This window comes from Antedon bifida, chromosome 4 (genome assembly GCF_963402885.1).
Source record: "Antedon bifida chromosome 4, ecAntBifi1.1, whole genome shotgun sequence".
Taxonomy (NCBI): domain Eukaryota; kingdom Metazoa; phylum Echinodermata; class Crinoidea; order Comatulida; family Antedonidae; genus Antedon; species Antedon bifida.
In genome coordinates this window covers 3094374-3109125 of record NC_136229.1, presented here as the reverse complement: position 1 = coordinate 3109125, position 14752 = coordinate 3094374, and the positions used below count along the sequence as shown (strand labels likewise).

The window sequence follows — 14752 nt, the reverse complement described above, 5'->3', positions numbered from 1 at the left end:
TGTCTTCTTTTACTGTACAAGGCATTTCTTATCCAGGTGTACTGTATATTTCCAGGTCTAAAATGGTTTACATTTGTGTGGAAGCATACAGTATATACTGCCTCACATTCAACATTTTACTATTTATAATGTTAATACTGTATTTTATTACAATTATTTGGCAAAAAAAAAACAACAGAAACTAAATAAGATGACTACTGTATAAGTTTATTGAACAAGTCAGTTAGGTGTATACTTTTGCGAATTGTCAAAAATTATGTGAATTGTACATTGCTGGTTAGGTACAACTATAACTTGTTTTTGCTGCCTCTCTCGGTCATGGATTGAAAGATTTCAATCCATATAGACTAAAATTATTGATGTCCATCTATATGGAAGAGCTAATGTACAAAAACCACATTGTCATTGCTACCAGTGAATGTCTTAGGTTGGCGAGTTCTTTAACAGGTACTAATTTTCATTGTCCGTTTTCATATATAAATAAAATTTACTGTGTTCATGGGTCAGTTTGACCGCTTCATCGTACATGTTCATATCTAAAAAAAATAAAAGAAAACAAAAAATACTAATTAATATTTATGTTTTAATGCTATTCTACCAAAACCTCTGTAATTAGTATTTGATAGACATTTAATGAATAAAACAAACGTTTTTAAGTTGATTTAACCTTTACATTTAGTGTCGAAGAACAATTTGGCACAATATACAGATTACTATTTTATTAATTATAAAAGTTGTTGATTACCCATATCGATATCGCCATGGTTTACATACTGATGACAATTGATTTGTCGTGGATTTGGACAAACTTGTCCGATCACTTCAGTTATTCCTTCGACAGAGTCTTCAAGCTTAAAAAAAAAACAAATTTTATTCAACACATTATGCAGGTCACACAGATTATTATTAAAATTTGGTTTTTAAAACATGCATCTACTAATAATTTAGCAAATATTGGTGCAAACTGCATGAAAAAACTTACAGATTCTGGTAATAATATTTCTATGTCAACATTATCTGTTGATGTCAACACAAAAGATGCACCATTTTGATCAACCTAAAAAAAATGTAATGATGTACATGGATAATAATAATGAAATATAGAGGTCTAAATAGTACTGTAATTAATAGCCTGATACCTTGCTCTGGGTTTAGGACACGAGGTAAGGTAATTCCCGTATACCGTGCACATTCTGGCTGGGTTATAGTCTTTACTAGCCTAGCTAGGCTAATTATGTACTGTATGATTGTAGAGGCCTGGCTAGCTAGTAGGCCCTGTAGTAGTAAAATGAACTTACACTTTTTACTTTACCAAGCAAATTTACTAGACATCCTTCATATCTAGGAAGCATAGATGCGTTGACACGTGGATTTGCTTGTCCTTCTGTCATATTGTTTTGTTCTACTGACTTTAGACTAGGCCCAGACTGTCTTCTCTTTTTGTAGCTGAAACTTTTTTCTTTTTCGCGCGAGTCGATCGATATTCGCGCGAAGTAATAACAACAGAGAGGAATGTCTGTTCGTACGGTAACCGTGTTAATAGGAAGTTTTCGAATCGGTAATATGAGGGCGCAAATCAATATTATTTTTGACCGTGACGTATTTTATTTTGACACAAAAAAATATATATAAAACGTTGTTTTGTCATAATGTTTTTAAAGTTGCTATTTTAAAAGCAGTAAGTTTTAGAATATAGGCCTAGGACTTAGCCGTTTTTGTTACAATAGTGTTAGGCCTAGGCTAGAGTAGGCTAGTAGCCTAGGCCTAGGCCTACTAGCTAGCTAGCTACTAGGCTATAGGCCTAGGCCTAACTAGACTATAGTTTATAGTACTAGGCCTAGCTAGGCCCTCTCTAGGCGGCCAGGCCAGCTAGCCTAGCCCTTCTCTCTCTATGCCTAGTTTTAGTAGGAGGAGTCTAACTAGGCTCTATGCTAGCTAGGTTTAGTTAAGTTTGAGGCCTAGCTAGTAGTAAGTAAAGTACAGTGTACACTTTTTTAAGACGGGGTTATTTAAGCCGAAGGAGTCATTATTTTGCATGGCGAAATCAAATGTTGTTGTTAGTTCTTTTCAGATCTAATAATATATATATACGTGGTGTACCGCAAACTTTATATCAACATTTAATATTATAATAACAAAAATTGAATTACAATATTTAAACATTTTATTTTTTTTTCCAAGTCTAGCTTTTTGTCATGTTTTCACAAATGTTTCGAAAATCTCAACATTCGAGAGAAAACAAAAAGGCATTTGAATCTCTTCAAAGATCCATGAGCAATGGGAGTTTTGGAAATATAGAAACAGATGAAAATAATGAAGAAGATGGCTTTCTTGTGGTGGGGGAAACGGAGAAAGAAAGGAATACAATTAAGCCATTACCAGCTCCCCCGTCCTATGAAATGTATCAGCAAGTAAGCATCACATGCCGTTAGGGAAGAGACGTCAACTGCGTTGTGATTGGTCCTCACACAAATGTAAACATCACTAATTGAGGAGATCCGACCTCGTAAATCTAAAAAAAAATTATCCTTCTAGGAAAATTATAGTTACGTTTATGATGGAGTAGATATTTTTTTTTAAATCCCACAAAAAAGTAAAAACAAAATTTGCCAAGCAGAGGATCGATCCCACTACCCCTGGGGTCATAGCCTCATCACTACACCACCGAGTCATCCATTCCCATCGATAAAATCAGGTTTTACTTTGTGTATGAAAGAATAAAACTGACCAATCAGAACTGGGTTGACGTTGTTTCTATACATCTTAGCATCTATAGGCTAAAAAGCTATATTCTAAATTTCCCATAGAGCACATTCCTTCTAGAGAGTCAACTAAAGAGACACCACATTCTGTAATTTTATTAATTAATAATACCCTATACCACATAGATCACAACATATAGCTTTTTGTAATATTAGGTCTCTTATGAGTGTAAAGCCTTGTATACACTATCAAACTTTATGTGACAAAATAATGTGATGTGACCAAATATGGACATGATGATGTCATATCACTACCATATTTGTGAATATCACTACCATATTTGGGCACATCACACTTTTTTGTCAAACTAGTTTGATAGTATAGACAGAGTGTAAAGAAACGTTCCATGAATGTGTTTGATGGAAATATTATTGTTGTTAAAATCGTTACTTTATAAATTATGGAATATAATAACAATAAGCAAAACATTAATATTGATATTATAAAACCATGGAGCTATAAATAGCTCCATGATAAACTAATAAATCCTCAGGTACTCTAAGATAAAAAACTACAAAGAAATTTTGAATTCATCATCGTAAGCCTTTGGCGAATGAAGTCTTTGATAATATCCTTTAAAACCATTCATTGATAAACAAACATTTTGATAACACTAAACAGTGCATTAAGCTCTGTCAACACTATCAAACTAGTCAAAAAAATGTGTGATGTGCCCATATATGGTAGTCATATACCCAAATATGGTAGTGATATGGCGTCATCATGTCCATATATGGGCACATCACATTTTTTTTGTCACATAAAGTTTGATAATGTAGACAAGGCTTTACACAGTTTTTATGACTATACTGTAATAGCACAATATTATGTTAATTACTTTTATAGACTACTAGTATACACATTTACTATTATGTAGTCTTTATCCATTATGTAGTCTTTATTCATTATGCTGATATAGTATTTTCATTATCCAATAAGCATGAATTTTCTTTTATTACATTCTTTGCTTTCTTTTTTCCTAACCATTAAAATGTAATCTTAATACATTAAAATGTACAGCAGTCTGCTTGCATTAGTCATACCATACATTTCATTTTGTGTAATTGGCTTTTATGTACCTTAAAATAAGGTAGATGCTTTTCAGATATGTTTCATGTTTATTTAAAATAATTAATTAATAAAAATTATAAATAAGTATAAACTACATGCATAATTTCAGTTCGGCACCTACAATTTGTAATTTTTACACCTCCCCCAATGCCAACCACCCCCACCCCCTACAAATCCTGGATCCTCCACTGATATGTTACTACAGTACTACGTTAAATATATAGATAATTATTTAAAATAATCATAGAGATATTTATATTGAAATATATTAATAATATATAGAATAATGCATACATACACATGCAATAATTAAGTCTTAAATAAACAGTCAATAAATTAGTTTTTGATATTGTACATCAATGCTATTTACTGTAAAATGCATGTACCATACTGATAATGGATGCTAATTAATTGTAAAATGTAAAATTATTCAATAAATCTTGTCTACTCCTTAAACCCTGTAAAGAAAAGATTATAGGATTATAATTATTAATATAATAATAAAAGTAATAGTTATAGTACTAAAGCTCTGTCTACACTATCAAAGTAGTTTGACAAAAAAAGTATGATGTGCCCAAATATGGTAGTGATATGGCCATATATGGTAGTGATATGACATCATCATGTCCATATATGGGCACATCACTTTATTTGTCACATAAGGTTTGACAGTCTAGACAGAGCTAAATAGTATATAGTAATAGTTTCTACATACTGTACAGTGATTGTTTCTTTATTGTTTCTCTTTCAGTATTCTCCGTACACACAGTCATCTCCTATAACCTCAGAACCGTATGTAAATCATTCTCAACAGCAATCTAATGCATTCCATCAAGTGAACACACCCTCTGCCAGCAATCACTTGTCAAAAATCTCACCAATGGATGGTGTGCCATTCAAGCTCTCCCCTTCGGCGTCAATGATGATGGGATCTTCCTTAAACGACTTAAATATTCCACCAATAAAGACGTTTGAAGAAAATAAATTTGTTTACGATTTTTCTCATGAAAGGTCAGTGTTGAAGGAATATTGACTTGTACTGTAAGGACTTGTTGGTTGCAAAACACAGTACAGTTCAAATAACTATTAACATATGTGCATGTCAAGCAATAAACCAGTGTGTTACATAATATCCTAGACTACAGGAAATCAAGAAATTTGCTTTTGAGTGCAGATGCCATACAAAATTTGACCATCTGGGACAGAGAAAAATTTGAAATAAAATAACAATAAATCATGTTTTTATCATTGGAATTGAGCAGAGTTCTATTGAATCAGTTTTTAAAAATTAAGAAAACACATTCTATATTGCAAGATTCTACTCATACCATGCATAATGTATTTGAGGTGTTAAATAGCGGTAGACGTTACCGATCCGTAATCTCTCGTACAAATAGGCTTCGTAACAGCTTTTATCCAGCTGCCGTTTGGCCACTGAATGCTTTTCAGCATACCGTACGAGAGTGATGTGACATTTTGTAATTGTTGTGACACATTCATTGTATCTGTTTTTGTATATCTCAGAGCAAATATAATTTCTGGAATAAATGGTTCAAGTAATTATCCACTGATGAATGAATGAATGGAAGTATGTAAACAGATATCCATATTAGGATAAATACTACTGTAGGGTACAGTAACTGTGATAACATGACGAATGATGAATAGGTTCTAAAGATTAAATGTTCCATAAATGATGCCCATTCAGACATTTCATTGCATACTCTTCATTTTCTTCAATGAGTCATGTTTTGAAAAAAAGCTTTACAGGTTTTTAAAATAATTTTTATTCATTTGATTTTAATCAATCATTTATGAAACTATGTTTTTTACTTTAAAGATGTATTGTCGTCCTGAAAACTACAAAATAATCTATTCTAAGTCTGATTTAATTAATCTTTATTTTTCATGTCTTTAATATTTTATTCTCCCCATGTGGGGAGGGGGTTTGTAAGGATGGGGAACTATTCATCGCTGAAAAAACTTTATTGATATCTTTTTTGACTGATAATGTATTTTAGCACAACCAGTGATTGTAAATCAATCGCCATTTCTTTGCAATAGATTTGTATATTTTAATTTATTTTAATTGTATATTATGAATATAACTTTTAATGATATGTATGTTCTACTAAGTATTCAAGCATACCATATTTGGTACAGTATATGTTATAATAATGTTGTGTGTATTTTGATTGTAAATCATGTGCTGTATGTTGAGTGTGCTTTGTTTATTCTTTTGTTTCTAATGAAACTTTAAAATTCAATTTACTTGCAATGTAAAAAAGCTTGTTTTTCACTTGGATAAAATGCAAGGATGGAGAGACATGCCCACTTAGAGACACACCCAATGTTAGTGATAGTTGTTTTATACAGCTCTAACAGGGCAATTGTTAGAAGGTTTAAACTTGTATAGGATGGTTTTCAGAACTTTTATTAACATTTGATTTTAAATCAATTAATGTGATGTACCCATGTAAGGACATGATGATGTCATATCACTACCATATTTGGGCACACCACACATATTTTTGTCAAACTAGTTTGATAGTGTAGATAGAGCTTTACATATAACTTACATCCTTGCATTGCATTGATTGACCTAGTGGGAACCAAAGCTTTAATTCATATTATACACTAGTACAGTATCAAAAGTTTATAAAGTATATTTTGCTGCCCTCTACAGGGCAGGCAGCAAACAATGGATTGGCATCAAGTATCTATTTCTGCTGCATATCCTCAAAATATTGTAAATAAAATACCATGTTGGATAACTGTATATTTTTAAGAGTCTGCAAAATATGTATTGCAAATATTTGCATTGAATAAAGAAAAAGAGAGTTAACAGTACTGTATTTGTTATGAGCACTATTTATGGTGCCAAAAAATGTACAATAATTGTACTGCATATGGTATATTTTCAGCATCATGGAAACATGTCCAAAGAGTGCAGAAAAAGATAATATTTATATAGTAGTATAAAAATACTGCAGTAATCACAATCAAATCTTTATTATCATGTTTACCAAAGGTCAGCTACATAACATATTGCAAGGGCATTTCTGTACAAAATATATTTTTCGCTTATTTCTTTGTCGCAAAGATTTTTTCAAGTACCTGGGATTTTTAGCTGGTCCCTGTTGCAGGTTGTAAACTTTCTTGGAACAAGGAAACTATATTTACATCTAATTTTAATAGATCAACTTTTTGACCAATCAGAAGCCCCAAGTCAATTAGTTTGCCAGCCTCGTTCCGTCATTGTTCTTTTTCACACTTGAAGAAGTACAGATACTGCATTATTTATAATTATATATTATTGGACGAGCCTGATTGGCTATACGCCAGCGATCAAAACAAGACGTGCACACACTACTTCACACACGGCACTCGCGCACACGGCCGGACGACGGACGTCGCTTTGGCTCTCTTTGCTTTGGCGGAACAGACGTCGTTTGTAAGCGAATAAAAGTGATTGTTTTGCATTAGAAACGATTGTGATCGCATTGATAGTGTTAAAAGAAGATAGAATTTTTAAAAAGTGTGTGAATAAGCTCAAAATGTCATCTCAAGGGCCACAGAGACCGAGAAGGACTTCTCCATCTTGTGCTACAAAACCCCAGCCGATGCGAGCTACACTTCCATTTACTCTCAGGCAGGGTAGCCCAACACGTACTAGTAGTAGCAGCATCAGCAATGGCAAAAGGGGCAGCCCTATTCCTTCACCAACACAGCCTTGTTGGGAATCACATCGTGTTAAGTCACGAAGATCTCCAGACCATCGAACATCACCTGAAAGAAGTCCTAGTTCACCTTGTTTCAAAGGTTAGTTGTGTACCTGATTTTACAATAAGTTAATTTAAATAATTTTAATGTCAACAATTAATATTATTATTAGTAGGCCTAACTAACAATAGCATAGCCATAGCAACAATATGCTAGCTAGGCCTAGGCTAGATAGTAGTAGAGGGAAGGCTATAGTGTAAGGCCTAGGCCTAAATATTTGACAATCAGTATTTCTTCAGTACAATCATACCAATCGGTCTGTTTGATGTTTTGATTTTAACCCTACTATACGGGACAGATCTATTTTGATTGAGTGGTTTTTTATTTGTGTGCATTCTTTCACAGCACTCCACACAAGTTTATTTTATAGCGATCAAAATAAGTACAATCAATCTAACATACAACAGGATGCTGATCTGCGGAGATCAAAGGGTTTATTTGTGGCTGCGACACGATCAGTTCCACGCCTCTTACAGACACGCAGTGCCGCGGAGAATATGTACATACTACAGTACTGTTTTTTGCAGCCGAGTTCCTATCTTGGCAATGCGAGCTTAGTGTCCTGTTGTTAGATTGTGTTGGTACAACTGATAACTGATTTCAAGTGCAACTGATATTATCACATGATGATGATGTAAAGCTCTGCTACACTATCAAACTTTATGTGACAAAAAAATGTGATGTGCCCATATATGGACATGATGATGTCATATAACTACCATATTTGGGGGCATCAAACTTTTTGTCAAACTAGTTTGATAGTGTAGACAGAGCTTCTAGACTTCAAATTCATAATTAAGTGGGGTTTCATACCAGATTCTTAATCACATGTGCAATAACTTTGCAACATGTTAAGTGCATGCTCAAGTGGGTCCCAACCTAGTTTAGACCCTGGACATTGGGAAATATGGGAAAATATGTTTTAAAATATATATTGATAGAAAAAAGTATACATCTGTTGTATTTCTGCACTTACAGTAGGCAGCTGATGAGAACTGTTTTTGGTGGTCACAACTAGGTTTCATCCCCCAATTGTTGATAATGATTAATAAGAGCTAGCCTACGATATTGCTTAATCTAGGCCTACTAATGAATTTATTAGTTGTAAATACTTGTACAATTATGATGATTACATTCTCGACATTGGTCTACTACAAATACAATATCGCATTTCATTTTTTTTTTTCAGAAATTTCCTAATTTTTATCTCCACCAAACAAAAAATAAATCACCCCATTCAAATAGATAGTACCCCTAAATTGTTACGATTTGTGTCATTAGCCATACAACAATGCATGCAAATTTATCTATACTATAACTAAAATTGTCCTTGTCAGTTTACTGTATCAACAACTGAACATAAATAATGGCAAACTTGCAGTAGTTAATATACTGGTTGCAAAAAATTTAACACTAAAAGATATACAGTAGTTAACAGTACTTTTGTTATCCTTTCATTTGGTGCTAAACTATTGGAAATAGTGATGATAGTGTTAAAAATAGTAACTGTTATCCATAATTGATTAGGCTGTTGTTCTTTTGATACAACTATTACTGTAGATCTGATGTGTTTTTTTTAGCACAGTGCCTAACAACAGCCAACTTGATAACAATTTGACCATATTGATATATGAAATAGGTCACCAATCTAATTCACTGAAATTGTTAGGCTAGGAATTATAGTTATAAAATTAAAATGTGTCTCTTATTACAGTATTTGTATTGTAGTTTTCACGTTAGGTATCCTAGCATAACATTTCACCATTTTAAAGTTCTATTAAGCTTATTTTTCCTATGTTCCACCAGGTATCAATTGGAAAAAAAAAAAATGTGAAGTTAATTATTTATTACTGTTATTTTTAATCTGGTTTTTGCTTCTTATCATCGGGTCAATGTTTTTTTTTTCAATCACATTCTCTCCCACTTTACAAAGAAAATTGTATTCTTATTACAGTTAGGGTATAAATTGTATTTAAGCAACAATCTTTACATCGATCAATTGTATTCAGTGAGTATATAGATTTTAGACAGCTGGTCCCTTTAGTTTGGTCCCTTAGACTAGAGGTGCTGGATTAAAATGCACTAGGCGTGATGTGAGCAGATTGTTTGTTAATGTGCAATTGCCCGTGTTACGTTACTTCCTGCCTTCTTCCACGCATCCATTCAATTTAATATGTGTTTCACTAGGTACATTTTATTATTTTGTAAGCCGATGACTGATTGAATTGGTTTCTTAAAAGCTGATAAAATTTGTCTTTTTTTTATTCTTTGTCAATTGAAATCTACTGTAGTAACCATTAATTGTACATAGCATTGATTGTTGTTTTTTATTCATTAATTTAATTAATAATAATATATGAATTATTTATAATCGAAAATAAATTACTTGTTTTTTTAGAATTTAATGTAGACATTGTTACTACAATGTTACATTACATATATGCCATGTTCAGATAACATTATGTACTGTAGATTCCATATGTGCTAGTATAATACATATTTGTTTAGTTATTTAGTTTATTATTAAAGATTCAGTATAATTATGTTGCCCTGTAGAGTTCAGAATAAATTCTACACATCTAAACATGGCACAGAGGGTACCACCAGATCAGTAGGCTTTCTATGGGGTCTTCTTTTCATTCACTGTAAGGGATCTGCTCATAAATAAATAATATTGATTATTCTCACCAATACAGGGATGGAATTAAATTCTGCAGTTATAAATTTGTTTTGGTTCTGATGCATTTTTGAAACAAATAACAACTAAAAAAAATGAAATAATTAGATTAGTTGAAAGAAATTAATAATCCCATTATTATGTTTTTTTCTGTTTATCTGTACAACATTTTTTTTAGTTCAAATTTATTTGCCTATCTATCGATTATGAGATAATGGTATTTCAAAATAAAAAAAATGAATGAAATTATTATCAGCTGTACTAGATAATTTGTGTGACATTTTAAAATGTGATAGATGAATATGCATGCACATGAACCAAGTAGAAAACATACGTTAGGCAAGTTTTTCCTGGAATCCAAAATGAATGATAAATATATTAAAGATATATTGTCCCCTGAAAATATTGTTTTACATTTTTTTGTTTAATATGCCATTTTAATGTCACATAATAGTTATTCACTTTGACCATATATTGGATCCCAAAAAAAATATTTATCTGAAAAAACTAATTTAAAACAAAAAAAATATTCAAATTGGCTATGTGGCAGCCAATGGGTTTTTGGTTAAATTTAACTGTTTATTTTATCATTTTATAAGTGAAAATATAATTTTTCGTTTTTTTTATAAACTTTGTTAAAATTACAAAATGGCCTATTCAAAGTCTGATTTTAATCAGCTTCATTTTTCATGTGACAATACATCTTTAACGTCTACTAATGAATGAAATATCAATTAAACACACAATTGCATTACAATTTACATTCTGTATTATTTCCAAGCCTCAAAATTTATACCAGAATTCAACCTTCACCAACAAATGCTACCTTTCTTTCAGTTTCATTGCTAGTGCTCAATAGAAAGTGCAGCATATTAAATACAGAGTTGATAGTACACAGTAGCGTTAAAGATGTATTGTCCCCCAAAATCATGAAAAATAAAGATTTTTAAAATCGGACTTTGAATAGGCCATTTTGCAGTTTTAATGAAGTTGTTCACTTCCATAAGAAAAAAAACGGGGGAAAAAAATTATTTCACCTATAAAAAGACAAAATAAACAGTTAAATTACCCAAAAACTCATTGTCTTCCAGACAATTTGACAATTTTTTGCTTTAAATTACATTTTTCTCGGGTAAATAAATTTTTTTGTGAGAGTGAATAACTATTATGTGACATTAAAATAACATATTCAACAAAAAAATTTAAAAAAAATATTTTTTTAAGGGAACAATATATCTTTAATAAATAAGAAATAATAATTTGCACGTGTGTTTACAGTGTGATTTATAAAGAATACAAAAACATTTTTTTTTATCTTGAGTTGGATGTTTGATTTCAGGAAGTGTTTATAAAATCTTGTTTTACTTTAACTAATATTACAAAAAATCTGTATCCATTTTTTATTATTTTTCCAGCACAACAATTTTGTAAAAGGATTCTTAATTACCTCATATTAAAACTTAATTACCTCATATTAAAACTTAATTTTGATATTTTCAAACATTTTTTTGTGATATATAATACTACTATATATAGTACTATAAAATGGTTGATAAGAAACCAGGCTTATGAAAGGGTTTAAGGCTAATGTTAAGGGTTGTTACCTCTGCACAATAGACCATTATATATGCCAACATGTGAACAAATTGTAGGGCCAGTCTATAACCTGGCCTTCTTTGTACAGGATAACACTTTTCATAATTGGTTGCAAAATATTCATTGTTTTTAAAAATACATAATTGTAACACTTTTCATAACTGGTTGCACAATATTTATTGTTTAAAAAAATATGTTACGATAATTGCAGTACATGTACTATATAATAAATATACAGCAGTAGCTAGTTTCCATATAGTAGTGCAGGGCAGACTGAATGTGGTTAACATCCGATATTATTACATAAAAGATGTCCTTGCAACTGGTATACTGAGGTGGGAAGTACAGACAATTCTTATAGGAAGTATCACTAATTGGGTTAAAATTAAAATGATGTGGCTTCCCACCCAGGGCACAAAAGACACTGAAGATATTCTCTGGTCTTATAGAATAGTAAAGCTCTGTCTACACTGTCAAACTTTTATGTGACAAAAGAATGTGATGTGCCCAAGTATGGTAGTATTATGCTTAAATATGGTAGTGATATGACATCATCATGTCCATATATGGGCACATCACATTTGTTTTGTCACATAAAAGTTTGATAGTGTAGACAGAGCTTTACTATTCTATAAGACCAGAGAATATCTTCAGTGTAGACAGAGCTTTACTAGAGTGCTCAAAATAAAATGTGCAATAATTGTACCAAATCTTTAAAGACAAAAACTTGATACCTGAAGATAGAGCTTAAAATGTGTCCATGATTTCTCACCTTGAATTTGAACTCTGTGTCCAGATTACCAGTGAAGGCCTTTCACCTGAACTTAAACCTCTACTTCCTACAGTAGGAGAGATTTTGCAGTGAGTTTTATTATCCCTTGGAGTATCATAACATTTTGTACTTATCTGTATGAATCTATAATTATGAGTTCATCTTTAACACACCAAGTGTTGCAGCTTAATATGGCCAATCACAAAACTGAAAAGGGACCATATTAAACATTACTATACAGTAGGCCCTATAGTGGCATATATAACGTAGGATATTTTGATTGATCATAGATTATGGTGAACCTAAAAACATATGAAGAATCGTTTTTGCAGTAGTACAGTAGTGGCTACTGTAGTTGTTGAAAAGAAAAGAAAAGAAGAATTGTGAGAATTATCTGTGTTTATGCCACCATAGGCACTAGCCATTAACCTATCAAGAGATACACCCACACAGTAATAACTAGCAAGGGGTACAGTAATTCTGTATTATCATTTATCTCTATCATCAATCAATCTTAATGGCTCTATTTTTATTTAGCCCTATTTTAAATTTATTGATATGGCTTTAATATCATCTTTGATGTTAGCATAGTGTGTTTGTATTGTATAGACTGTCTCCCTGTGCAGTAAAAGAAAGTAATGTTTACCTGAATTAAGATGTATTTTAAATTTTATTGATTTGTTTTTTTTGTTACCTGATGCTCTGGCTGAATTTCAGTCAATGATTTTGGCAGGACTTCTCAAGGTCAACCCAGGAGAATTGTACACACTTCATTTATTATAATAGCACTTGTTTACAGAGTCATTCATTAAACTTCTACAACTCTGACCTAGGGATCATCTCAAATATTCCTATTCCTAACAGAATTTAGTTCCTTTGGCATACACTCTATTCCATGACTTTAATCAAACCTTAATGATTGGAAAACCATGTTCAACAAATTTAATACCAAAATGATTGTTTTAAAAATAAGTTGATTATTTTTTTTTGTAAATTTTAAGCTGCTTTTCTTTGTTCAGGTTGTGCTGTGCTATAATTAGGTGTCATCGTGCAATGGGGAGTTTCCTCACTGGGCTGAGTAATGTAACAACTGGTTGCCTGGTAGATAGATGATAGAATGCGTTCTGTTGTTTAATGAAAGTATAACTAAAAAGAACAGACATTTGAGAAAAAATACACAGTAGTTATCAGCAGCTGCTGTAATACAGCATTGTATATCATTTTAGTGATATTATTATTACTACTACTGTAATATACTAGTGCCTGTTGAAATTATAAGCAAAAATAAGTGGATTTTAACACATTCTTGTTGAGGCCCTTAGAATCATCATACACTATGAGATATATAACATAATTATAACATAAACAATATAAAAACATGCCTACTGAAAACTTCTAATATTTATAATAAATTAGGTGTTTTATATATGACAATCGTATTGTACAATTTCTCCATGTGTTCAAACAGTGAAATGCCAGCCAACATGTATAGATGTTAAAAAGGTGAGTTTTAAAGTTACCTGTCCTTATAATAAGCAATTTTAATTTGCAGACGGATAGTGATAGGCAAACAATTTCACACCCAAAATAATTCAATAAATAACTTTAAATGAAAATGCAACAACAAGGACTGCAAGATTATATGGACATGATGATGTCATATCACTACCATATTTGGGCATATCACTACCGTATTTGGGGACATCACATTTTTTTTTTGTCAAACTGATAATGTAGCTTTAAAAATCATTAAGTTTTGCAGCTGCAAATAGCACCAAACATTTTGTGTACACTTGTGCACAAAATGGAGGAAAATTCCCCTCTGTAGGAATAGTTTGTTCTCTGGGAATTCTATTGAAATGTTGAATTTGTTTTGTTTCAGTGCAGATGGTCTATTGCCTTTGTGTGTTTTGTAAAACCACTCTTGCATGTCAAGTTTAATCTAGGTTAATTTTATAATAATGATAGTAATATTAAGTTCAAATGCAAAGCGGGAAACAATAGTGCAAATATAATATATTTTCCCCACGTATTACAGTACTGTAGTTATTTGTAGAGATACATAATTTAGATTAGAAAATAACTAGTAT

The 14752-nt window shown here is 31.6% G+C and overlaps 3 protein-coding genes across 3 annotated transcripts in view; 2 read left to right on the top strand and 1 right to left on the bottom strand.

Moving 5' to 3' along the window:
• Positions 1-186: 186 nt before the first annotated feature.
• Positions 187-1513, bottom strand: LOC144840445 (replication protein A 14 kDa subunit-like). The gene is made up of 4 exons (XM_078696259.1): positions 1299-1513; positions 983-1057; positions 746-851; positions 187-536 (listed from the first exon to the last, which is right to left on the bottom strand). The coding sequence occupies exons 1-4, from the start codon at positions 1389-1391 to the stop codon at positions 451-453; spliced, it is 360 nt and encodes a 119-aa protein (XP_078552385.1). The 5' UTR covers positions 1392-1513; the 3' UTR covers positions 187-450.
• Positions 1514-1611: 98 nt separating this feature from the next.
• On the top strand, positions 1612-6669 carry LOC144840444 (uncharacterized). Its single transcript, XM_078696257.1, has 3 exons — positions 1612-1678; positions 2187-2411; positions 4586-6669. Exons 2-3 carry the CDS (start codon positions 2196-2198, stop codon positions 4865-4867), a joined length of 498 nt encoding a protein of 165 aa, XP_078552383.1. The 5' UTR covers positions 1612-1678; positions 2187-2195; the 3' UTR covers positions 4868-6669.
• Positions 6670-7220: 551 nt separating this feature from the next.
• Positions 7221-14752, top strand: part of LOC144840442 (protein FAM117B-like) — a 28639-nt gene continuing 21107 nt past the window's right edge. The window contains exon 1 of the mRNA XM_078696254.1: positions 7221-7656. Coding sequence (XP_078552380.1) covers positions 7392-7656 — 265 coding nt within the window. The 5' untranslated portion in view covers positions 7221-7391. The remainder of the gene's footprint in view (positions 7657-14752) is intronic.

Coding starts and splice junctions, on each gene's coding strand:
- LOC144840445 (XM_078696259.1), bottom strand. CDS start 1,391: ATGACAGAAGGACAAGCAAATCCACGTGTCAACGCATCTATGCTTCCT. Junction 1,058..1,298: donor TGCTTGGTAAAGTAAAAAGT/GTAAGTTCATTT, acceptor CATTTTTTTTAG/GTTGATCAAAATGGTGCATC. Junction 537..745: donor CCATGGCGATATCGATATGG/GTAATCAACAAC, acceptor TATTTTTTTTAG/ATATGAACATGTACGATGAA.
- LOC144840444 (XM_078696257.1), top strand. CDS start 2,196: ATGTTTTCACAAATGTTTCGAAAATCTCAACATTCGAGAGAAAACAAA. Junction 2,412..4,585: donor CCTATGAAATGTATCAGCAA/GTAAGCATCACA, acceptor TTTCTCTTTCAG/TATTCTCCGTACACACAGTC.